Source organism: Psammomys obesus, unplaced genomic scaffold (genome assembly GCF_907164565.1).
Source record: "Psammomys obesus unplaced genomic scaffold, mPsaObe1.curated_primary_1811, whole genome shotgun sequence".
Classification (NCBI taxonomy): domain Eukaryota; kingdom Metazoa; phylum Chordata; class Mammalia; order Rodentia; family Muridae; genus Psammomys; species Psammomys obesus.
In genome coordinates this window covers 1,156,700-1,182,048 of record NW_026596234.1, presented here as the reverse complement: position 1 = coordinate 1,182,048, position 25,349 = coordinate 1,156,700, and the positions used below count along the sequence as shown (strand labels likewise).

The following is a 25,349-nucleotide window of genomic DNA, read 5'->3' as shown; positions in this document are numbered from 1 at the left end:
AACATGAAGCTAATGTCTTAGCTTTCAGTATGAGCTACTTTGAAACTTGACAGATGGCCATGACGAAACTCCTACACTCTACTACAGCCAACTCCAGGAAACCAGTTATGACTCTTAATACCCAAGTGCACATGCACATTTTGCCCTATTTAATCACTATGTTTTTAAACTTCAGTTTACTCTGAAATGCTATTCAAAATGTTGATTTTTATACAGGGTCTCATGCAATCTGGACCGACCTTCAGCTCCTTATGTAGCTAAGGATGACCTTAACTTCAAATACACCTGCTTCTACCACCTGAGTGTTGGGATGCTGAAATGACATGCATGCTTTATTTGATTTATGCAATGCTGGGGGATGAGACCCTGACCTGAGAACTTACCGAATACCAGCAAAAGTTACATCCTACAGTGCCCCCAAATTTAATTTTAAAGCAATTTTAACTTGTTAGAAACTATGACCAGTATAGTAATAAAGATTATTTGACTCTGACTCAGAATTTGCTACTTCTCACAGGTTAGGCCAATTTATCATTACTTATGTTTTCTATTATTAAACATCTACCTTGGTAATCTGCTAAATAAGAGACTTAAAAGATGTTAACACTCATGAAAAAGAAAAAAATTATCTAAAAAAAGGTTTTTATTACTCAGTTTGATTTTAATTTTAATTAAAAATTAAAATGTGCCTAGAAAATGTGGCCTTTTCAGAAATCAGAAAACTTCCTCTCCTCTTGCCTTTGTCTATCACACATGCTGATGCTCGGGCCCATGAAGGAAATTTAAAAACCCAAATTCTCATTTCTCAGTGATAAACCGCTATTAGCTAAATCACAATGTTATTTAATTATTCTGGTAAGGTGAAAGGAAATTATTTTTTAAAAAGTCAATCTTGTTGATTTAAATTTCACAGTTATTACTTTATAAACACACAGCGCCAAACAGCAAACACTCGCCAATAGAAAAACCACTTTGAGGACTGATGTCTCCAAGTATCTCTGAATCCCTTCCAGTTTCTAGTTTAAAAGTATAGGCTTTTAAGTTTGGTGGCAACTCAGGGAGGACATTTCAACTCTTCTAAGTAGAAACTCTGAGGCTAGCACTGCCTTGTCTGGGGCAGGACACTAAGTCTCTTAAAGCAGCTACAGAGGCCGGATTCTCCTCCTGTCTCTTTCACATTCCCAGAGACAGTGGAGCTCTGTATAGGTAACTGCTGTTCTCAAGGTCACCAGCACATTGATCACTTTGCATGTTTTTTTTTTTTTTTTTTTTTTTTTTTTTTTTTTTTTTTGCTTGCTTATCTGGAAACCTGGTATCCACACTGTGTTCCTATGCTAACTACCCAACAATGTGTGCACATGTACATGGCATTTAGTGTTTCCAAGACAATCATACAAGCAAAGAACATGGAATCCCTGGTACCTGGAGCTCATATTTACTTCCACAGCCCCAGATGAAGGTTGGTTTGAACATCTAAGTCCCACTGTCTACAATGAAAGTATATTACATCCTATGGTAAATGCAAAGGGCTGGTCAAACACAATCCTGGTGCCTCTCCCATGCAGACACCTCCAGCTGACTGTGGTGCTGTCCGAAGCACCGTGGCAATGGCAGCTCCTAACTCATCTCTTGGAGGAGCATGAACTGAATGAAACAGCATCTTCAAGATCACAAGAAAATCATTTGTTTCATCATACTTTCCCCCAAAGGCAAGAAACTGGCTGAGCCAATAAAAAGAGTTCAAAGATACAGTCTAACAGTATAAAGGTGATCTGTTTTTCTAAGTGTTTAGAGTCAACTATTTTTTCAACTCATTTTAACAATAAAAACACTCCACTTTGGGGGTGGGAGGGATCCAGACAGGGTTTCTCTGTCCTGAAACTCACATAGATCCACCCACCTCTGCCTCCTGAGTGCTGGGACTAAAGGCATATACCACCACGTCTGGGCAGTAAGAGCACTCTTAAAAACCAAACCAGGGGATGCCTGTCTTTGATTCCACGAGGCAGAGGCAGGTTAGCCTGGTCTATAGAGTGATTAACAGGACAGCCAGAGAGCCATATAGCAAGACCCTACTGCAAACAAAACAAAAAGAAAAGGAGCACTTTTAATTGTTATGAGCAGTAAATGGTAAAAATGTATAATTGGGTTACGGATCAAGGCTATCTGCACAGCACTAAGGTATAATATGCCCTCTTTATTGTCAGTGAAAAATCACACTTTTCAGAAGCTAAGTGATAGTGATGTGCCACAAAGTAGAAACAGATAAAAGGAACCAGTCATTGTGAGATAAACAGATTTACAAAAGCATAAATGTTATTTTTCTCATGAAGTTTCTTAGAAAGTAGTTCCCACAAAATACTTATTTTAACATAAGGGCAGATTGAGTTTGGCTAAAAGTTTTAGAATGAATAAAAAGTTTAAATTTCTCAGTTGTAAAATAATCAGTATCAACAAAAGCTCTTTAGTGTCACCAGTAATTGTTAAGTATAAATCCCTTGGAGTTTGGTTGAGAACAACTGGTATGGAACTGAGCATAGAGTTTCCGTACTTGCTATCTCTCTGTATAAAACACCCTTTCTGGGGGCTGAAGAGATGGCTCAGTGGTTAGGAGCACTGAATGGTCTTCCAGGAGCGGAGTTCAAATCCCAGCACCCACATGGCAGCTCACAACTGTCTGCAACTCCAAGATCTGACACTTTTACATAGACATGCATGCATGCAAAACACCAGTGAACACATAATAAAGGTAAATAACTTAAAAACACCCTTTCTATCTAGCCAGGATTCATAAGGGCAGTAACCCAATTGATTCCACTTCCTTCCCACCTCATTCAGGTTCAATCATTACTCTGAGGAGGCTGTAAGGCTTGCTACCTAAGTTCAGGGCAAAGCCCAAGAGGCTTGGGAAACTCAAGTTAGCTGTATTTCAGCTGGAATTTTCCTTTCCTTCTGAGATTAGTAGCGGACAAGGACAAGGGGGCTTTTCCTTTGGTTTTATTGGTGGTGGGGTCAGGAGTAAAATAACAAAGCCCACCACTGATAAAGGAGTTCTAGCAGGGTTTTCTATATTACCTTTTGTAACTCAGCTGAACTCTATTCTCAAGCCAATTAGAGTAGCAACACCCAGTACTTCTTTATTAACACAGGTAAAAACGGGTAATAAGAAGGTTATGTCAAAACCAAACACACTTTTCTTAAATTACAATATAACAAATTCTGACAGTCCCTGACTATCAGGGCTCTATGTATACAGGCTCCCAATTCCTGCTCCTGTCCCAATAACCAACATTTTCTATCCCCAACAGTCAGAGCAAGGATTCCCTTGTAAGACATTTAGGGGTTAGGATTAGTCCAATGAGAGTTGGGTAGAGGCTCAGGAAGAACCAACCAAGTGTGAAAAAGAACCTTCAAGCCTTTAGTCCTGGCTCAAGTTGTGGCCTTTGCAAAGGGCTGTAATCTCCGTTCTGAAGTGGGGTCAACACAGACCTCAGTTTCCTAAAATTTTTCCTTAAGTCCTACCAGGTCAAGCATCAAATCAGTATCCCACTTGACAACTGAGTAACAAATGGTCAATGTCACCCACCAAAATGACAAGTGTCCACATTTCTTAGAGGGTTTGGGGGCATACTGAACTAACAGCATCAAAGTAGGCTATCATCAGACCTGATCTCATACAGAGGGAGACTGCTTCCCTTTGACTTAGCAGTCTAACATACCAGAGTGCACACAGCCGTGTTGTCATAAAAGGTAAATAATTAATTTGGTTTTTTGTTTTTTGAGACAGGATTTCTCTGTGTAGCCTGTCTTTGGCTGTCCTGGACTTTGTAGACCATGCTGGCTTCGCACTCACAGAGATCTTCCTGCCTTTGCCACCCTAAGTGCTGGGATTATAGGCATGCATCCAGCTACTACTTTGAAGTACTACTCAAGAGATCCACAATACTGGAAAGAGCACTGAAAAATAGCTACACGGCGCCATACCTGAGCTTCTGAACACACAAATAAGTATAGCACAAGCTACTTGCAGTGTTTTCACTTCATTTTTCTGTATTGTTTTCTCTATAGATACATTTCTTTAAAAATTTTTTATGAGGTTGGAGAGATGGCTGGGTGGTTAACAACCAGGGTTTGATAAGCAGCACCCACATGGCAGTTCACAACCATCTCTAACTCCATTTCTAGGGGACTCAGACTCTTCTGACATCTGAGGGCACCAGGCACAAATGTGCTGCACAAACTTACATTCAGGCAAAACACCCATATGTATAAAGTAAATTATTTTGAAAATTATTTTTATTGTTTTAAATTTTTGGTATGTACACATGAGTGCTGGGCTGGTATCTGTGGAGGCCAGAGACTCAGATCCCTGGAGCTGCAGTTATATGGTACTGTGGGCTGCCTGACATGGATGCTGAGAACTCAGGTCCTCTGGAAGAGTAGTATATACTCTTAACACCTAAGCCATCTTCTCTAGCTCATTCTAAAGTATTAACTCTTGATTCAAGCACAATGAAGCCACCTTCATTTTGGAAAAACCTGATTTATCTTTTCATGACATATTACATATCACTTCAGTTTCTATCATAACCCCAGAAAAACATAACCCCAGAACTTAACCTTGACACACACCACAGCTTACAAACTGTGCAGAAGATAACCAATACCTAAAAATAAATTGTATGGACACAAATATAGAATTATTCTTTGTAAAAAAAACATATCTGCCACCTGTGTGCAGGTGCCCACAGATGCCAGAAGAGGACATAGGATTTTCTGGAGCTGGAGTTAGAACTGTTTGTGAGCCTTCCAGGTGACATAGATGCTTAGGAACCAAGCTCTGGTCCTCTAGAAGAGAAAAAGGAGCTCCCAACAACGAAGCCATCTCTCCAGCCTCCTTTTTATTCTTAAAAAGTATGTACAACTGACTATTGATCTTCCCTTATCAACTTCTCAAAATGACTGCTCAGAAAAAGAACTAAAGGCTGGTCAACATGGTCCGTCTCACAGGCAAGTCTGTACTCTCACAACAAACGAGCACAACTCAGACTTTGGGCTTTGACCTCCTCTTTCCAAAGAGCACAGTATCACTGGCTATTAATCATATAACCTTTGCAACTGAATCAACACACATCACTTCACACAACTTTAGAGACTCCTGAGTTTTTATAAAGGATCCTATTAAGGAACCAGTCATCTAAGATTCAAAAGAGACTCCACTTAGGAACAATTTCTTAGTTGGGACTTGAGCATGACAAACAGATCCTAAGACATGGGTCACTGTTCAGGAACTAACAGCGACATGAAACAGAACTGAATCTTTGCTCTTCCAGAGTCAAACAGAAGCCACCTGGTATTGAGCATAGGTGTATAACATGGTAAAACACGCTCTGCTCACAAAAGTGTAAAGCCTGGCACAGCACCCATATGCAGAAGAAGAATCTTTACTTGAGCTGCTCAGCACTGGCTGAGGATTAAGACTCTTTAGCCTATTAAGGCAGTACCTACCAGAGATCCAGAGAGCTTTACCGATAACAGAAAACTCCTGCGAACAACCGTTCCACAAAACATCCCACCTTGCCTTCAAGACCTACCTGGGCTCTCCTCAGTACCCTAGCACATGTTCTCAGCAAGCTATTGTGATGCTACATGTGCACTGAGTGCCAGGAGGAAAGTGCTGGTCATGGGTGCTGGCAGGGGTAATCAATTACACAACCGTTTTGTGTGTGTGTGTGTGTGTGTGCCGTTTCTCATCTGTACACAACTGAGTTTGTCTGACAGAATAATCAAGTGTAACAAGGAGTATCTTATGGAAAATGAAACATACACGGCATTCCAAATCAAAACCAGGGCCTCTTACTAAAGAGTCACTGTTTATACACACCTGGCCACCAACACTGGCAAGAGGCAATGAGAGCCGGGGCAACGCCCAGACTCTACACCGGGCTGGGGCTAGTTCTTACCCGAAGACCCCCACGAGATGTTTGCTCGTACACCCGCGAATTCGTGCCCAGGCCCAGTCACATCCTACCACAAGTGCCAAGACCTGCGGTCGCGTCGCGGGCGGCTCGGGCCCCAACTCCGACTCGCACTCAAGGGCTCCACAGCCTCCCATACCCGGACCAGACTGGACCACAAAAACCAACCAGTGATTCGGCAGAAACCAGACGCAGACCGGCCGCCCGCCCGCCCGCCCGGCCTCGCGCTCTTCTCCGCGACCCCTCTGTCCTGGGCCGGAAAGGGCCCCACGGGACGCGACGCCATTTTCTCAGCGCGATTGCGCCGCTCGCTGGAATTGGGCTGCGGGCATGGCGCCGCTCCGCCTTGTCCTGATTCCAAGCGCCGTCCGAGTCCACACGGCTCCCGCCCTCCTTCGCTGCACAGAGCCACTTACCGCGGCCTCCGGGATCCCGCAGCCATTTCCAGATCGGCCACGGATCTAGAGCGGAAGCCAGCGAGACTACCAGCCTAGAGCGGCGGGCCGCGCGGTAAGCGGAAGGTAGACCGGCCACCGAGATGCGGCGAGGCTAGAGCGGCTAAGCCGCCCTGCCAGCACGCATGCGCCGCCCGAGTTTTTTACCCAGAGCGTCGGCCTGGTCCGTGTCCTAGACACGCTTGACAGATTCCTGCGTCCTGAATCAAGGGGCTAAGCTGGGAGCCAATGCCTCCAAGATGGTCCTCGGGCTATTCTGGCCAGCATTTCAAAAGCTTCAGAAACCTTTGCGTCTGCGGGAACCGGTCCTTCGGGGTGAACCTGCGTGCGATTCCGGTGGGAAGGGGCCAGGAAGAAAAGACCCCAAAGCCCTTCCGCAGTCTGCGCAGCACTCTGGGCCTCTGGCCGGGTGTTGGCGTCCGCCCAGCAGGGTTTCCCTGGGACTTGACCTTGCTTCACTTCTTCCTAGAAACACCCCTGCCCCGTGCCCTTCCAAAATACCGACCAGGAGCCAGAGCCTGGGCATACGTGCCTGAGAGGGCCGGACCAGGACCCACCACCACCACCACCTGTGCTAGGTACAGTGGCATTCCTTCACTTTGCCCAAATACTTCCGGAAACCGGAGAGAGGTAGCTACTCCCTAGCAGCAAGGTGAACACTAGCCGCTTGTCCTGAAAGCAGTTACTAGCGCTCAGCTTTGTTCGACACAGCCAGCTTCTTCTAATTTATGTATGCACATAACTTGGAAGCCAGAGTCTTCTGGCCTCTAACTTTAGCCTCCTCAGAGAACAAAGATGTAACCCCGTCTAGTAAAGTCCCATCCACACTGTAGAGGCCTCTAATGCTCCATCCAGAAGACCAGGGGGCTTGAGTAGGTTTGCTTTCTCTCTAACACTTCCCAGTGTTACATGCCAGCCCCTGAGGCTCCCAATGGAGTGGAAAGCTGCTTCTGTTTCCCTTGGCAAGATCCTTCAATGCCACCTTTCTGACTCTTGTCAAGGAGGAGCATACCCTAATTCCTCAACTCTGCCCTTGAGTTAAGTTCCCAGCATCCACAAGGAGCCAACACAAGGATCCAGTGCCCTCTTCTGGCCTCCTCCTGCAACAGGAACGTGGGACACCCACTGCATGTGACACTCATACACATTACATAGAAATTTAAAAATCTAAAAAACAAAAACCAACATTTAATTTCTACTTCATTTTATTATGTGCACTTCTGGGGACTGAACCCGGAGCCATGCTAGGCATGAGTAATCTGGTACCCCGAACAGCTAACTTTAGATACAGTATCTTTACTTGCACTCCACTAACAATCCTGTAACAATCAAATCAGCAGCTGCTTTGCACAAAGCAGAATAAAGCACCAGTCTTTGGTTCCTCTTTTAAGAAAACAGCAGGTTCCAATTTGCAGCAGATCTTTATCTGGCAGTGCCTCATAGATACACAGCAGAGAACCATCACCAGCAGCCATCACAATACAGACAGAGTACAGGGTATTAGCAGAACAGAAGAGGGCCAAGAAAACAATTCATGAACTTTGTAGCCAGGTATGGTGACATCTGTATTACTAGCACTGAGAAGGCTGAGGCAGGAAGATACTTCCAGGCCAGATTTGCCTGCACAGTGAAACACTGTCTTAAAAAACACAAAGATCAGTCAGAAAAGCCAGGGAAACACTGAGATCCTGGTCAAAGAACGGGTAGAAGGGAAACAACAAAAAGAATCATTCGAACAAATGAGAGAAATAGAGAAAAACTACTGTGTTCACAGGACATAATCTCTGCAAATCTGCCTATAGAAGGTGGGAGGTCAGACAAGTCTTTTTTTCAGGGTTATTTAATGTGTATACATGTTCTGCCTGCACATATGCACCATGTGTATGCCTAGGGACCCATATAAGTCAGAAGAGGGTGTCAGATCCCCTAGAACTGGAATGTTAGGGGTGACTGTGAGCCAACATGTAGGTACTGGAAACTGAATCTGGGTCCCCTGCAAGACCAACAAGTCCCTCTAACCAGTGTAATACCTCTACAAGCCCATGTCAGTATTTACAGGAAAAATGGAAAGTGACACATAAACTCCTATCAGGAAAAAAAAAAAAAAATTAAGGTGTAAATGTGAAAGCAGTTTGTTTTACAGATCTCTTCTACAAAAGCCAAGAACTCCGAAATGCAAAGGTTTCTATTTTTTTGTTTTGAGAGTAAAAGAAAGTATCTAAAAAAACAACATTGTTCTGGCCACACCTAGTTGCGGCTGCCTTTTGAGCAGCCGCCTGATATCTGCGGGTTCAAGGACAGTTTGGTCTACACACTGAGACCCTGCCTGTCTCAAGGGGGGAAAGTTATTCAGCAAAACATAGCTTGCATCCTGGTATCTAAACATTTGCCTAATGGGAGTGTTTTGTATTTTATCCTCGGACTGCCTTTCCCTCTATATTTATTTACTCAATTCAATGTTGAAGATTTAATCCACTCTGCTAGGCAAGTTCTCTACCGCTGAGCTACCACTTCAACCCCGATAGTGTTCTTTTAATTTTTATTATTGTGTATGTGTACATCTACACCACCAGGACAGATGTGGTGGAGACTTCTTTCCTTCCACCTTTACATGGGTTCCCAGATGATCTAGTACACAGATCATCATTATAGCATTGTGCAGCCAGCATACTTTTACCTGTTGAGCTATCTCACCCACCAATTCTTCCAGCCCATATACTTTCAATTAATCTTTCTAGAGAACTGCTAGTTTTCCCCAACCCCAACTCCAGACAGGGTTTTTCTGTGTAGCCCTGACTGTCCTGGAACTTGCTTTGTACACCACACTCACTTCAAACTCAAATTCACCTGCCTCTGTGTCTCAAGTGCTGGGATCAAAGACCTATACCACCACAGCCAGGCTCGAGAACTTCCACAATGAAACAACTTCAAATTCCTGCCTTGGCTTGCAGAACAATAGTACCTTTGACCATATGGTAGCCTCTCCTACCTCAGGGCCAAACTTTATGGCTCCTCTCGCCCAGGTCCACCTCTTGCACACCGGAATCTTAGCTAGTTAATGAATCCACCAGGTTGATATCTCTGTCAACTTGGCAACTGTCCCAGACTGTAGCCAACGTGACTATATCTGGCCACTTCTACTCTTCTACATCTTCAGTGCTATTGCACACAGGTCTTTATTGCTCTGCCCAACTATCCTGTCTGTTCCACATATACTGTGGAACCCAACTCTTACACAATGTGGATCCACTCTTTCACCTGGTCCTCAGAATCTTCCCTGGTATACCTCAAACCTAAATGCATTTCAAAGCCTAACATACAAACATTCACTCTCAGAAATGGGAAAGTAGCTCAGCAGTAAGAGCATTTGATGCTCAAGTAGAGGCACCCAAGTTCAGATCCCTAGCACCCACATAAAGAGCCAAACACAAGCATGTGCTTTTAACTTCAGCATTGTGTGGGTGGCGGTGAGGGGACGGGCAGAATTGTTGGAGCTTGCTGGCTACCAGCCTAGCTTAAAGTTTAGTGAGAGACTTTGTCTTGAAGAAGTAAGGTACAGTGAGAACATAAGCCATCTCCTCTGGCCTTTATGCACTTCCTGGGTGTGTACCCACCCACAAAAAAAAAAAAAAAAAAAAAAGACAGACATGAGCTATTGACTTCAAACCTTCCACCCTTTGCTAGTATTCATCCTAAGGAAAGGTCTCTATTCACTCATTTATTCCCTAATCTAGTCAAGAGATTCATATAAAGTTCCTAAAATGTACTGGACACTTTTATTAACTGGAGATGCACAATACACAAGAACTTTACTTTTCTGTGTGCCCCTTCATCCATGTGTGTATATGTACATGAAGTTGTATGTGTACTCAGGCAACTAGAGGCCAGGGGTCAGTGTTGGGTCAGTTGTCTTTCTCAATCTTTTATCTGAGATTGACCCCTCATCGACTATGATTAGGTGGGCTTGCCAGGAAGCCCCAGAGATGCTCACATCTGCCCCAGAACTGGGGTTTAGGCAGAAGCCAGTGTCAGTCCTTACATAGAAACCAACATCAGGTTGCCTGCGCTTGTGTAGTGAGCATGTCCTGACTGAGCCATCTCCCCAACACAGTGAACCTTGTTTCTGGGGGAACCATGGTCATTGGCAGCATGGGATAGGGTGTTGAGGGTCAAGAAATAATAGTTTAGAACTTTTTTTTTTCGTTGAGACAAGGTCTCTCTACAGAACCCTGGATATCCTGAAAATCATTATGTGGATTGGGTTGGCCCTATTCCCTCTGCCCCCACCCCAGGGCTGAGATTGAAAGCATGCACAACCATGCACATGTGTATGACTATTCTGCCTGTATCTGTATGTATATGTACCAAATGCACACTCATGGTGCTCATTAAGGCCAAAAGAGGAAGCTCAATCGCCCAAAACTGGAGTGACAGGCAGCAACTGCCATGTGGACACTGAGAACTGAACTTGGGTCCTCTTTAAGAGCAATAAGTGCTCTTAATTGCTGAGCTGCCTCTCTAGCTCCAAAACTCCATTTCTCAAGCTCTGAGTTGCAGTCCTATATGGGGTCGCATAAGTGAAATGGGGGGAAGGTCAAGACAATTTTGGCAATAGTTATAGTTTGTAAGCATGTAACAAATCAAAATCAAACACAACCTGAGGTGTTTCTAGCAGGGCTTACCTGTGTTGCACTGATCAACTGCTGTCTTGGATCTTTTTAAGATTTGTTTTTATTATTTTAAAATTGTGTATACGTCAGAAGTGGGTATTGGATCCCTTGGAACTGGAGTTACAAGTGGTTATGAACCAACAGCTGTGGGAGCTAAAGACCTAACCCCTCAACAAGGGCTGAGCTATTTCTCTGGGTCCTGCAGTCTTGGTTCGGAATATAAAACATGCTCACTTTACATGCCATGAAACACCTACAAAGGCACCTTGCTCATATTTAAGACTACTGTGTGTTATGAACTGCAGTGTTTTTACTGGACAAAGCTTATGCTCTTAAAGAAACATAACAGAATTTTAAAAACTCCCTACACTCATTCTTCAGCATGTGTCAAATTAATAACCTCTGGAGGGTTTAGGATTTTAAAAATTGCTGTTGGAATTACTGGCTTGAGTTGTGCTAGTAAATAAATACATCAGGACAGGGATGTAGTTAATGGGTAGACTGCTGGCCTAGTATGCACCACACTCTGTTCAGTCCCCAATAGCACATTCACGGGCACAGTGGCCTAAGGTGGAAGCAGGAGCCCTTGCCACTCTCGCCTACCTACACATAAGTTTAAAAGCAGCACACACCAGAGGAGACCTTGTCTTTCAAAAATAAGACTCAGAGGTTCTTTCAGAAATAGAGTTTGGTTCTTAGCATTCACAGGAGAGTGAGGGACTCACAACCCTTATAAAGCTCTGTTCCAGGGATTCTGACAGCCTCTTTTGACCTACAGGCTCACATGTTCAGGCATTCGCATACACAAAAATAAATCCTGGGAAAGCATTCAGACTTTTTGGCACATGTCTCTATGTAGCCCTAGCTAAGCTGGAACTATGTAAATGTTGTTTTGTTTTGTATTTTTGGTTTTTCTGGACAGCGTTTCTCTGTGTAGCCTTGGCTGTCCTGGAACAGGATACTCACTATACCACTCACTATGTAGACCAGGCTGGCCTGGAACTCACAGAGATCTGCCTGCCTCTGCCTCCCTGAGTGCTGGGATCACAGGCATCACAGGCGTGCACCACCAAGCCTAGCTCCAGAACTATGTAGCTCTGGTTGTCCTTGATTGAGATCAAAGGTCTGTGCCACCTCACCCAGCCAAAGTTTCTTTCATTTAATAAAGATTTTCCAGGCGTGGTGATACGTGCCTTTAACCCAGCACTCAAGAGGGGCAGATTTTAAAGGCCAGTCTGGTCTACACAGTGAGTTCCTGGATAGCCAGAGCTACATAGTGAGACCTTGTCTCAGAACAAAAAAACAAATGAAAAAACCAAAAATAAAGATTTGTTTTTATATATCTGCAAGTGCCCAGAGGCCAGAGATAACAGATCTACAGAAGCTAGAGTTGTAGGTGCTGCTGAAAACTTAAAATTTTGTTCTCTTCTAGAGCACCAAGTGCTCTATTTCTCCAGCCCCAAGGCCAATGGTTGATTTAAAAATAAACATACATATCCATTTCACTAGAATGCAAATTTGTTTTAGTTTTTAAAGATGTAAACTATTTATATGAGAAGGCCATTTTAAATTTATATATCAGTTAATATTTGATTTGTATTTCTATTTTATACATCTATATACCCAGAGTAGCACCAAAATAAAACAAAACAAAAACACACACACACACACCCCACCTAGACATAAAGGGGTTGTGGGTGGAAAGTTTAAGAAACCCTAGTTTACAATGTCATGCTGGGCTGCACTTTTTTTTTTTTTTCTTTTTCTTTTTCTTTAAAGGCCGAGTCTCTCTACATAGCCCTGACTGTCCTTGAACTCACAGAGATTTACCTGCCTGCGTCTAGGTGTGCCACCATACCCAGCCTGGGGAACACACCTTTAATCACAGCACTCTGGGAAGAGGCAGGCATGGCTCCAGAACAGCCAGGGCCACACAGAGAAACCTTATCTAGAAAATTCAAAATTAGGGAGGGAATGAACGAGGGGGCTACAGCTGGGATACAAAGTAAATAAACTGTAATTAATATAAAAAATAAAAATTTAATTAAAAAAAGAAAATTCAAAATTAAAAAAAAAAATCACCTGAGCAAAAGGGAGAGCCAGAACTTATTGGTGTTTAGGGAAGACTTCCCAGGGAAGCCCAAGCAGTTGAGGGAAGCATTTTGCATAGCACAGCTCAAAGAGAAGCACAGAAGTCAGGATGACTGGAGCAGGAAGGACAGACTTTTAGCTGGGCTTACAATAGGTAATCAACTGTCAATGAACACCTTACATAAAAGTAAAGCTGTAGGAGAAACAGTAAGGTGAGGGAACATATATGACGTTAGGAAAGACACTGTAGCAGAGAACACTGTGGAAACAGCGAAGATGATAAGCTCAAAGTGAAGTGGCTGCGGAACCCTAAATGAGTCAGTTTATAGAAAGGACTATGAAGAGGGAAGAGGAGCCTTAGGCACTGGCCAACTGCGGGCAAGACTGTTACTCACAGAGGCACTGAAATTATGAGTTAATCATTCTCTCTCCTTAACACACCTAAATCCCAGCACTCAGGAAAGCAGAGGCAGGAGGATCTCTGTGAGTTCAAGGCCAGCCTGGTCTACAAAGCGAGTCTAGGACAGCCAAGGCCACACAGAGAAACCCTGTCTCGAAAAACAAAACAAACAAACAAAAGATACTGGCCTCTTCCCTTGTACACCTTTGAGTTGATATCCAACTTTCCAATTTTACACAGGGTTAAGTAAGCCTTACAAAGTTTGTCACTACCTACTGTAGGGCTTGTACGTCCTCAACAGTTTTTTTGGTCAGAACTTTGAAGTTGCAGATTTAGCGCATGTAATAAATGGAAAATGTCTAGTGTGGTCATAGTGTCCAACATATCTGCTAAATTGGTCTTCTTCTGTAAATCAATAAGAAGTTTCTTTCCTTAGACTCAGTTCATTTTAAAGAAAGCACACAGAATTATCTCAAGAAAAACTGCCCAACATTCCTTCCAGAAGCATTCCAGAATTTCTTTACATTACAATGACTAAATTTGCACTCTCCTCCGGTAGACAATAAACACATAAACATGCAAATACCAATTTACGAACTCTAGGTTTTCTACGGCCTCCAACTACCTACCCCCTCATGGCAAACTCTTAAAATCCACCCCACGGCAAGGAGTAAGCACGATTCCCGGGGTCATTGGGATCACTCCTCCCGCGGCAGAGATTCCCTCCGCCGGCGTCCGGAGCAGGGTCCCCACCGTACACAGCTAAGAGTAGAGTCACTCCGTGAACGCCCAGAAGTAGTGAGTTGCCCCTTCCCGTGAGCGCTTTGGAAGGATGGCCTCACTCTGCTTCCACGATTGCATTAGTAAGCAGGGAGTCACTTCGGTGCATGAAAGCCCCACCACTAGGGAGTCACCTTCGCGAGTGCCCAGAAACCAGGCGTCCCTGCCCCGGGAACAGAAGCTTATGCAGTCCGCTCTCGAACGCGGCCACGACGATCGCTCTAGGCAGGGCAGTTCTGACGCCGACCTGGCCTCGATTATAACGTCCGCGGAGTAAATCCTAGGAGCTCGCTCACGTCCGTAGGCCCTGAAGACTAAGCCTGTCTGACTACAGGTACTCCTTATCTCGCGCTCTCCCGTGTTCACACACACCTATCCCCCGCCCCCAGCTTCACACACACACACACACACACACACACGCACAAATAGAAAAAACCCAAAACAAGAAAAGAGCTAAGACCTTCGCTTCGAACTCAGTCTACACGTCTCCATCCCCGCGCTAGCACTCAAGACGCGGACGCACCCGCAGTAGCCATCTTGCGCAGATGCGACATTAACCTTTTGACTCTCGCGCCAACCCGTAGAGCTAGGGCACCGCCGAAGAGTTGTGCGCAAGGACGGAAATTGAGAACCTAGCTTCCGGTGACCGCCCGCCCAGCAGCCATCGCGAGAGGATTCCATTGGTTGCCGGTTCGCATCTCGAGATCTTGCGATCTCGCGAGAGGTGTCTAAGGGGCAGACGCCGGTGTATCTACCTCTGCTTCGCGCCCCGCCCCCGCCTCTGCCGCGGCCTCCGCCTCCGCCTCCTCCTCTATCTCCCGCGGTCGCTGCCGCCCCTCCCCGGTCCCGGGAGCGGCCGCGGAGCCGCCGCCCAGACCCTGTCGCGCGGGAGGCGGGATCCGCACGGTAAGATGGCCGCAGCGGGCTCTGGCGGCCGTGCCGATCGTCTCCGCGGGGCTCTGGGGTGGGCCGCGGCGCAGAGGTCAGAGGTCGGGGGCTTGTGCCCACCAGACTGCCCTGCCTAGGGTATCCGAAGCCTGCAAGGAGAGCCAGTATCAGGGCTGTCGGTCCTGCCGTTTACGGCGCGGTCCCGGAGCGGGAGGTCTGGAGACCGCGCTCTTGGTCGTGGTGCTGCCGGGACCGGAATAGTTTACTGCAAATGTTCGCTTGTCTCTGTGATGAAAGCCGCAGTAAAGCGGAGACTGGAAGGTGAAGACGCAGCTGCTGCGTTGAAAGTCATCCTCGGGGCTTAGGATACTTCCCCGTCGACTGTAGTCGCTGGATTCTGGGACCACTGAGTCATACAGAAACACTAGCACTGAGACTCAGTCTGCAGCCTTGCTTGAGAACCATTCCGGGCGCTGAGTGGAAATCGAGAGGAAGGGACCTTTGGGGGGGACAGTTTTCCAGACTGATCTTTAGCTTACCCGTGTATTCTAAATAAACATTTAATCAGGGTAAATTCTGCTGTTATCCTGTGACTGTGGCGAGGCATCAGCCCTGTTTAGTTTCACTTCCCGCCTGCCCCCTACCTTTCAGGCTGCTGTGACCACCAAGTCCGCCAGAACTAGAAGTCCTGGCATGCCCCAAATTCTAAGCCCTTCTACATTCCCTGCCCACATTCTCTGTAAGTGGATTTGGAATTTTAATATGTTACTTTAAAAAAAAAAAAAAAAAAACTTGGTTAAATAACTTTCCACCAGTGTGTAGAGTATGTGTGTTTTCCAAATTACTGTTTCCAGAGTTGTCCCAAAACCTGTAATCCAGAGGCCTACCACACCCCTCCAACTGCCAGAGTCCTCTGCACCCATACTTGCCCTGCTCCTCCAACCTGTTTTACTTGCAGCTCTCCCATATTGTTGTCCCATATCTGACACTTGTAACTTCCAGTCTCTGGTTGCTCATGGTTCTTTCTTTTCTCTTGTCCTTTCATACTCAGTCCAGCAACAGCTGCCATTGATTTGGAGGTCAAAGCTCGATTTTGAGAGTCTGTTGTCTTCTCCTGCCCTCTGTGACAGCACTAGGACATCTCTGTGCTGGACTGCTTAGCTCTCCCCATCAATATGCATTCCATCCATAGGCCAGAAACCAGAGTTATCTTTCAATTTTATGATTATTAAAACAGATTAGCTTGTTCCTTGAAGTGTGCAGAGTTAATATCTGTGAGGTAAATGTTACTGACAAAGTATGAAAACGGTCCAGCTAATGCTCTCAGAGCTACCCTATCTGCCCTCTGTGGCTCTGCCATTCTGCCTTCCTCCCACATGAAACAATCACTGATTCCATGTCTTTGCTTAAACAGTACACAATATTTAGTGCTAAAGATGTGCCATGTAGTTTGTTTCATGTTTGATTTTGCAAAACTCATGTCACAAGCCAGGTGCCATTGTGCACCCTTATAATTCCTCCGCTCAGGGAGGCAGAGGCAGGTGGATCTCTGTGAATTAGAGGCCAGTTTGGTCTACAAAACAAGTCTGGGACAGCCAGGGCTACACAGAGAAATCCTGTCTTCAAAACAAAACAAGGAACCCTCATGTCACACCTGGACTTCTGTTTTAGCCTTTTCCCCCCATTCAGTGTTGTTTAAAAATAATGTACAACCATATTCCTTCTAAAGTAAGTACTCTGAATGTTAAAAGTTTTTTTTTTTTATTTTTTTTTTTTAATTAATTTTTGAGGCAGAATCTTACCATGTAACTGGCTGGTCCAGAATTCGATCTGTAGACCAGGCTTAGGCTGGCTATGAATTCAGAGAGATCCATTTTCCTCTGCCTCACAAGTGCCGGAATTAAAATCATGGCCACCACACCCAGCCAAAGCAGTTTTTTTTTTTTTAAACCTATTTGTTGACAAAACTTGGTAACATCTTTTACTTTCCTTTACACTTAGTGTGAATACACATGTTGTTCACCGAATAAAGGATGCAAAATTCTACCATGCAGCAGTCTCTAGGGAGGCTGTCATACATAAAACAGACCAGAACTTGTGCTGTTTTATCTGTGTGCACACTGCAGCATTCTATTGAGAACACATCTACCCAAGGGTTTGGATGTGGCATCTTTGTATCAAAGCTCCTTTATTCAGGCTCTTGTTGAATGAACGGGGTTTGGATGTGGTATCTTTGTATCAAAGCTCTTTTATTTGGGCTCTTGTTGAATGAATGTTTACACTTTTGCCATCTTGAGGAATGGAAATCTGACCAATTCCTTCAAAGGGTGGGAACTTTGTCTGACACAGTCTGATGTCTTGGTCTCTTCATTCTAGGACGTTCGACTCTTTGTTTCTTGAACCATACTTCCCACCCTTGACCTTCTTGATATTACCCAGACAGGCCTTTTTTTGCTTGTCTTTTTGAAGATTGAAAGTATCCTACTCTTCCACTTATTACATTGCCATGTTTGTTTTTTGAAATTATTACAGTGGATGTAGAATTCTTCCCCAATTGTTGTATCTTTCTTCTGTAGAAATAAATCATAATGAGTTATGCAGAAAAACCCGATGAAATAACCAAAGATGAATGGATGGAAAAGCTCAATAACTTACATGTTCAACGAGCAGACATGAACCGTCTTATCATGAACTACCTAGTCACAGGTAAAGACTGGCTGTGGGTACCACCATTTGACCATAGTTCTCCCTTTCTAAATAAGGAATCCTCTACTCCTGAAGCGTAATGATAAGGCTGGGTTGTACTGAGAAATCATAAAAACACAATGTTTACTTGATATTTGTAAATGAAATTGACATATTAAAGATGACCTACTCTAGCCCAAAGTGGTATGAATCCGAACAGTTAAGAAGCTGGGGCAAGATTCTGAGTGTAAGGTCAGCCTCGGCTGTAATGTGAAACTGTTTCTCAACTTCCCCACCCCCTAAAATTTATTTTTTCATAGCAAATGATTGTTCCAGGTCACTGAGACTTAAAGCAACATCCTTTTTTGGCTTTTGACAGTTTTACAGTTAAGCCTTCGTGATTATTAAGAGTGCTCTGACTCAGATTCTAAATTGTAGGCCAGCCTGGACTATACACATCAAGACTATACACTGTCTCAAAACTTGAAAAAAAAAAAAAAAAAGTTTCAGAGTACATTTAAAGTCCAAATAAATGATATCTTCTGGCCAGTTTTGAAAAATATTCTGGACTGTTTCTAGGTGTGCCCAACTCAAAACAGGGAAGGAAAGGAAAATGGGTGGATATATGCAGAAAAATATGCACTTGATGCTCCTTTTGGAGGGAGGAAGGTCACTGCCAACTAGGATGAAAGAATCAAGCTATCTTTCTGCCTAATTTTCAAAGGCACACAGTGAAAACTCTTCCATTAATCTTTATCCTTCTGCACATCTCTGGTTAATTTCTGCTAAAATTTCTTAAAAAGTGGATACAGACATCTTGGCCTGCAGTTTCACTAGGCTTTTGTGGGTGAAGCAGCACTGAGCACAGCAGCCCTGTAAAGATACAGCAAGGTGTCTGCCTCATCTGGAGTTGGCTCTGTTGCTATGGCATTCTGACCTATAATACCTTCCCTAACCATGTCACAGTACACAATGGGCTAGTAGTCTGTGATCTTCAGGTTGCTAGGCTAGGTTTTTTGGATAGCTGCAAAGGAATGAAATCATTGTTAATCACAAAAATAGTAAAAACCAAGTCCCTAAGAAAGTATAATTTATATGTAGGGTCATTTAATAGTGGTTGGGCTCTCTGGATGTTCAGAGCCTTAATTCCTGGTTATCTTTCCTAGCAGTGATGATAGTTTTCTTTTCAGAGGGCTTTAAGGAAGCAGCAGAGAAATTTCGAATGGAATCTGGGATCGAACCAAGTGTGGACCTAGAAACACTTGATGAGCGAATCAAGATTCGGGAGATGATTCTGAAGGGTCAAATCCAGGAGGCCATTGCCTTAATCAACAGCCTCCACCCAGAGCTCCTGGACACAAACCGGTATCTTTACTTCCATCTTCAGGTGAGTTTTATCAGTCTGATTTTGGTAGTTGGTAGATTAGGCATGTTTGTAATGGCTCAGAAAGAAGTTGGCCAACGTACATTGATGTGTACGTTAATAACACATTGCTTAGTTTTGGGGAGGGGACAGGTTTTGAGGTAAGTGCTGCTTTATGTATTATAGAAACTAGTTACTTTTTAAAGGGGTGTGTGTGAGAGGGCGAGCAGGGGGGCCCACATAGCGTGTGTATGGAAGCAAGAAGACTATCCTTGGGAGTCCACTCTGTACCTTTACATGGGCGCTGGGGATCAAACTGAGACCAGCATACTTGGCACAACAGACACTATCACTGCAGCAATCTCTCTAACCTCTCCTTTGCTTTTAAAATGAAAATGCACTAACTTGGAGATGCTAGAAAACTATTTCTTTTAAGATGTCTTTCTTACCTTCTTTTTGTGGTGGTGGGGTGGAACCCAGGTTCTTCCCTGAATGCTAAACAAGTGCTTTAACACTGAGTTACACCTTCACCCCGTAAGGTATAGTTTTAACTAGAGCCAGGTGCTTATTGCTATTCATCTAAGTGTGTGCCAGCCAAGCTTGGCTGTCTTTGCTGTTGACTACGCTGGGTGTTACCTACCTGGGTGTGTGCTAGCTAAACTTGTCTGTCTTTGTTATTGACCAGCAACAGCACTTGATTGAGCTTATCCGTCAGCGTGAGACAGAAGCAGCATTGGAGTTTGCCCAGACGCAACTGGCAGAGCAGGGTGAGGAAAGCAGAGAGTGCCTCACAGAAATGGAGCGTACATTGGCCCTGCTGGCCTTCGACAGCCCTGAGGAGTCACCTTTTGGAGACCTCCTCCACATGATGCAGAGACAAAAGGTAAAGGGTCAGTAAGGGAAGAGCCCTGCCAATGGACACTCAGAGGACTTGTGGAAAGATGGTGCATGTGCTGTACTTGTCATGGGATGAAACACATGGTCCTGGGCTAGGGTTCTCCAGTAGGATACTGGCAGCTCCTCTTATCTGTACCCTTTTATCTTGTGCAACTAGGAGCAGCTAGTTATGACTGCTAGTATCCAAAACCCTTTGCCAATATTTTTTTCTCTTAACTTTCCTCCTGTCTATTTAAAAACAGGTATTTTCAACTTAAAATCAATACAGTCTCCTGGAACTTTTTCCTGTTCTGTTTATGTGCTGCAAGCATGATCGCTTATTGCTTCCCAAGTACTGTGTCCTGCTTTCTCCATGTGCTAGATCCCTCCTCCTAAGGCTTTGTCCTCCATACCATATTGGAAAGGCTGCCTATCCTTGAAAGGTCTTCTTGAGATATCTCTTTAATGTGTACCTGCAGGGAGCTCATATAGACATTGTGCTGCTCTTCTCTCTTAAGTCCTCACAACACTTTGTTTAGAAAGGGTCAGGGTGCTTAGCTGAACAAAGTGTAAGAGCCCCTTCAGGAGAGGACCATTCAGTACCTTGAAATGGCTTTTATAGTTGCATGTTTAATTTGTTTTTAAGTGAGTAACAAGCCTCTTGGGTGTGGACAGTATCCAGATGGGCTGGACTATAGTTTAGTGATAGTGTTTGCCTAACGTGCTTTATTCTATCTGTAGCACTAAAAAAAGATATCTTGAGCATATTGTCAGACTTGTTGTAGTGTGGCCTTCTCTATTGGATGTGTTTCTTTTCCAGGTGTGGAGTGAAGTTAACCAGGCTGTTCTGGATTATGAAAATCGAGAGTCCACACCCAAGCTGGCAAAATTACTGAAACTGCTACTTTGGGCTCAGAATGAGCTAGACCAGAAGAAAGTAAAATATCCCAAAATGACAGACCTCAGCAAAGGTGTGATTGAGGAGCCCAAATAGAGCCTGTGCACGTACCCAGCACTGTCAACCAGCACAGGACTCATTCTCCTCCAGCTGTGACTGGCAGATTGTCACCACAGTAGAGAACCTTTTCCCCCTGACTCTTCTTTGGCCCCCATTGTTTAAAAAGGGAAAATGGCCTTTTTAAACACTGGCAAACCCATGATGGAAGACACCACCTCTGCCATGCCCTGTATCCTGAGAGCTGCACACACTGCGGCTGACTATTCCATTGCTCCTGGTGTCGCTGGCTCTAGAAGACCTGGTTTGCCGCTGTGTGCTACAGTGCTAGGGAGTGTCATTTCAGCTGCAGGCCTCACACTCACAGAATATGAAAAGCACTGACATTCTTTTGCTATCTTTTAGCTTGCAGGCAGGCAGTGTTTTATTTTCTTAGGTCTTATCAGGCCTTCTTCAAGTTTTTCCTTACCCCTTTCCTTCTTTTCTTTCTTTTTTTTCTCTCTTTATTCCTTCATAGGAAAGAATATATAAATTTGTAAATCTTAATTCAAAGATAACTTGTGTGTGGGTATTAAGTTTGATTTGGTTTGTTGCCTTTTGGTTTGGGCTGTATGGCTTTTGGGAGGGGATATGTGTGGGTGTGAGAGACGAGGCTGTGCTTTTTAAATTTTTTTTAATGTATTTTTTGGTGCTGTATGTGAGAGAGACTCATTCATAGTGGATCAATGAATTATCTCTTGTAGGCAACTTTGTTGAAAATAAAGATTTCTCTTTACTTCGAGAATGACCACAGTGGCTTCTAAGAAGTTCTCATCTCACATAGCCTTTGTTTTGGGTGTTCTTTCCCTGTTGACACAGGGACAGCACCTTTACTCATGGCCTAAGGACTAATTCCCAAGTGTCTAGGGAATGCCCTGCATGACAGCAAGGCAACATGGTGTTGGTGGGTGTAGCTGGGTGGTGCCAAACTTCACAGGACTAGATGTTCATGCTAGCTACTTTGAACTTGAGCTTTGCAAAGTAGTTTCTCTTCTCTTGATGCATGCCCTGCTTCTCACCAGCTGCTTGTTACCTGCTCAGTGGAAGGCAGGAAGGACATTTGCATGTGTAGGTCAGTGATCTGAGTGATGCATGTATACATGTGTTGTGTCTGGTGTGGGTGTGTTTGGTTGAATCTTGGCAGTGGCCCAGGCCTGATGGAGCCAATGCTGAAGGCTGGGTCAGGGTGTATAGACAGAGCCCTCAGTTATGTGTGGATATGGATGGTGGAGATAATGTGGGTACTGTCCTTTGGTCGAAGTCCTGCCTATCTGGCACTAGAACTGGGAGTTCTGGTGTTTGGCGCAGAGAAGCAGTGTCCTACTTCCCAACTACTGAGGAGGGACTGTTGGCCTTGTTCTTGAGCAATGCAGTGTATACTGACCAGCTAGATCAAACTGGGTGTGTTTGGCTTGCTGGCACCTGGGTTGCTCAGGTAACACAGCCAACAAGCTGTCTCTGTCATGTTCCCAACTTCAGTATTATTCATCAATATCTACCTGTTTTCTCCCACAGGGTACTTTGTTGGGATGGAATGAAGTATCTTCCAGCTCTCTGCTCTCTGCTTCTACTTCAGAGGGCAGGTGCTTTGGCAGTATTGACCTTAGGATCACATTAGTAACAGACTCAAGGATGAAGTTGTTGCTGTCATTATGACCCTCCACTGCTCTTCTGGTCTGTGAGTAAGGAGTGAGCAGATCTCCCCTTACCTCCCAGGCAGGTGCCTTTCAACATCATCTTGAGATGTAGCAAGAATAACATAGAGGGAGTTACTGGAGAGACGGGTCATTGGTTAAGAAGATATGATGAATGATCATGAAGACCAGAGTCCAGCACCCACATACCAAGTAGACATCCCCCAAACTCATGTAACTCCAAGGAATCTGATGCCCTCTTTGGCCTCCACATACTCATAGGCATGCATGCACATGTACACACGTACACACACAAACACACACACACACACACACACAGTGTTTTTAAATGTGAAGGGAAAAGAACTTAGTTTTCAGGTAGCTAAGTTGGTGAGAAGCAGAAGTTGGTGAGGGGGCAATCAATAAAGATAGTGTTTGCTTTTAAAGCACCATATACAGTCAGGTGTTGTTGCTCCTGTGCCTGTAATTACAGCATTCATGAAGCTTCCTCATGAAGCTGAGGAAGAGCTTTTCCAAGCCAGCCTAGGCTGTATTATATGTGAGATACTTTCTTATACAGAAAAGCACCAGACAGACAGCATATTTCTATCATTTGTTAACATATATATGATCATTCGTATGGCTAATCAGTTTGAGATGCTCTTAAAATTAGAGGACATAAAATGTATAATAATGGGAGGTCCCCTCTGTAGAGATTATCTGCAAAAATGCAAAAGAGGCTTGTTAAATGCATAAAATGTTAAATGGCTGTAAGATAAGGTGTTGACATCTTTCTTAACACTAGCCCAATCAGCCAATACCTCAGATGTCAGTGAGTCTGGAGGACTTCAGAAAGAACTGCTTGCGTATCCATGATTCGCTAGTGCCTAGAAGTCACCTTCCAAAGGTGTGCATGTCGACTTTTCCTGTTGCAGGAGACAAATGAAGTTAATCTACTTGAACTTGAACATGCAGGATACATTAGTTTTTCTGCTTGCCTCCTTTGAGTCTCACTCAGAAGTGTTTATGGCTTTTTACACAGTAGTTTTATTTCTTTTTGCACCTTTTGGTGGAAAGTGCCTTGAAATAAATGAAATGAGAATACTCTGGTACTCTGTTCCATCATAGGAGTAAACAAGATTGAAATTTCTAAAGCATAGTAATTATTGCACACTAAAGTGAGAATTTATCACCTGAATCATGGTTTCAGTTTGGTGTTTGAGACTCCTATAGTATATGTAGTTGAAGAATAGTCACTCTGAGGTGAGCAGTATAATGTTTTTTTTTTTCTTCTGTGCTATTACTGTTAGTTTTGGAGAGGAGAAACCTGGGTTCCAGAAGGATTCTTACATGTTCCATTGTAAGGACACTGATGTCATCAAGAGAATAATATGGGAATTCCCTTACAGAATGTTGCTGTCCAATCTCAGAATGAACAAAAGACCAAATTTCACACCTGCGTTTGAACACGCTGGATAGTGTGCAGGGGACACCATGCACGGGGACAGTGTGCTCACCAGCCTTCACTCATTGTTTTTTTAACATGTCTTGTTCTGACACCGTGCATATTTTTGTTTCACAAACATTGCTTTTTTTCAGATGCTTAGTGAGCTGCATTGCCAGCAGAGGATATGTAGAGTCAGTATAAATCCTTAGCTTGCTAGGGTACTCATGTGCATACTTAATTGTAATTCTTCATTCAGGAGCATTTGTGCCCCAGCCACATATCATCTGAGAAGTACAGGTTGGGTAGCTTTTGGCTGCCTGCTGTGAATTTGTTAGTAAAAGTTTTCATGTTTTTTCCCCCAGCATGTCTGAAAGCTCTTTTTCTGCCCCCACTTCCCTGGAGAGGTACCACAAGAGAAAAGAATTACCGACTGTGCATGTCGGTGTATTAGAACTGGAAGAATAGGAAGATGTAGCTGCACTTTGCTTTTGCTCTGTCCCCAATCCAGCGGTGCCATAGCATAATGCCAATCCACTCAGCTGACAGCTGCAGCATTCTTGGGCCCTAGGATGAGGTGACTGTGGGTGCCCTGTGCAATATGCAGCAGCTCCCGCGCTGGACCTCTAATGCCATTTTCTCGGTCAGGATTTAGGGAAATGCAGTGAGAGGAAGCCTCCAAGGGCTCTGAGCTGCACACTCTACAGAGGCCTTCTGCACTGGGTAATGGGTGGTGATGGTACACAGGAAAGAACCTTGTCATCCCTGGGCCCTTTATGGCAGTGCCATGGTATGGAACTCTTGAGCATTGTTCACAGTTCCCTTATGCTTCCAGAGGGTAATGCTAAATGGTCCAGTGGCAGACATCTCTGGTATGCTTGAATATGAACCCTCTTGCATGGTAAGAGGGGCTTGGGCTGTCACCTGCCTATCATGAATGAGTTCAATTTTGGAATGCCATCTGACTTGAGATTTATATGTACATGAAAGAACAAAGAATTTGAATGGCCTCTGGTATTCTGGCCTTTTGCAGACTCTGACATAGTTCTTTGTGCTCTCAGTAATATGTCCTGAGATTATCTGCCTGTTCT

The 25,349-nt window shown here is 44.3% G+C and overlaps 2 protein-coding genes across 4 annotated transcripts in view; one reads left to right on the top strand and one right to left on the bottom strand.

Annotated features, from left to right (window-relative positions):
• Dido1 (death inducer-obliterator 1) overlaps window positions 1-14,927 on the bottom strand; it is a 54,364-nt gene extending 39,437 nt beyond the window's left edge. Inside the window, exon 1 of one of the 3 annotated variants that reach the window (XM_055596148.1) lies at window positions 14,835-14,927. The gene's annotated coding sequence lies outside the window, so the exon portion shown is untranslated. Of the gene's footprint in view, window positions 1-5,963; window positions 6,107-6,394; window positions 6,500-14,834 lie in introns of those variants that run through there. The other 2 variants (XM_055596147.1, XM_055596149.1) reach the window with 2 other exon arrangements.
• Window positions 14,928-15,085: 158 nt separating this feature from the next.
• Window positions 15,086-21,928, top strand: Gid8 (GID complex subunit 8 homolog). Its single transcript, XM_055596219.1, has 5 exons — window positions 15,086-15,280; window positions 17,839-17,968; window positions 19,138-19,334; window positions 19,996-20,193; window positions 21,007-21,928. The coding sequence occupies exons 2-5, from the start codon at window positions 17,851-17,853 to the stop codon at window positions 21,178-21,180; spliced, it is 687 nt and encodes a 228-aa protein (XP_055452194.1). The 5' UTR covers window positions 15,086-15,280; window positions 17,839-17,850; the 3' UTR covers window positions 21,181-21,928.
• Window positions 21,929-25,349: the final 3,421 nt, after the last annotated feature.

Coding starts and splice junctions, on each gene's coding strand:
- Gid8 (XM_055596219.1), top strand. CDS start 17,851: ATGAGTTATGCAGAAAAACCCGATGAAATAACCAAAGATGAATGGATG. Junction 17,969..19,137: donor CATGAACTACCTAGTCACAG/GTAAAGACTGGC, acceptor TTTTCTTTTCAG/AGGGCTTTAAGGAAGCAGCA. Junction 19,335..19,995: donor ATCTTTACTTCCATCTTCAG/GTGAGTTTTATC, acceptor GTTATTGACCAG/CAACAGCACTTGATTGAGCT.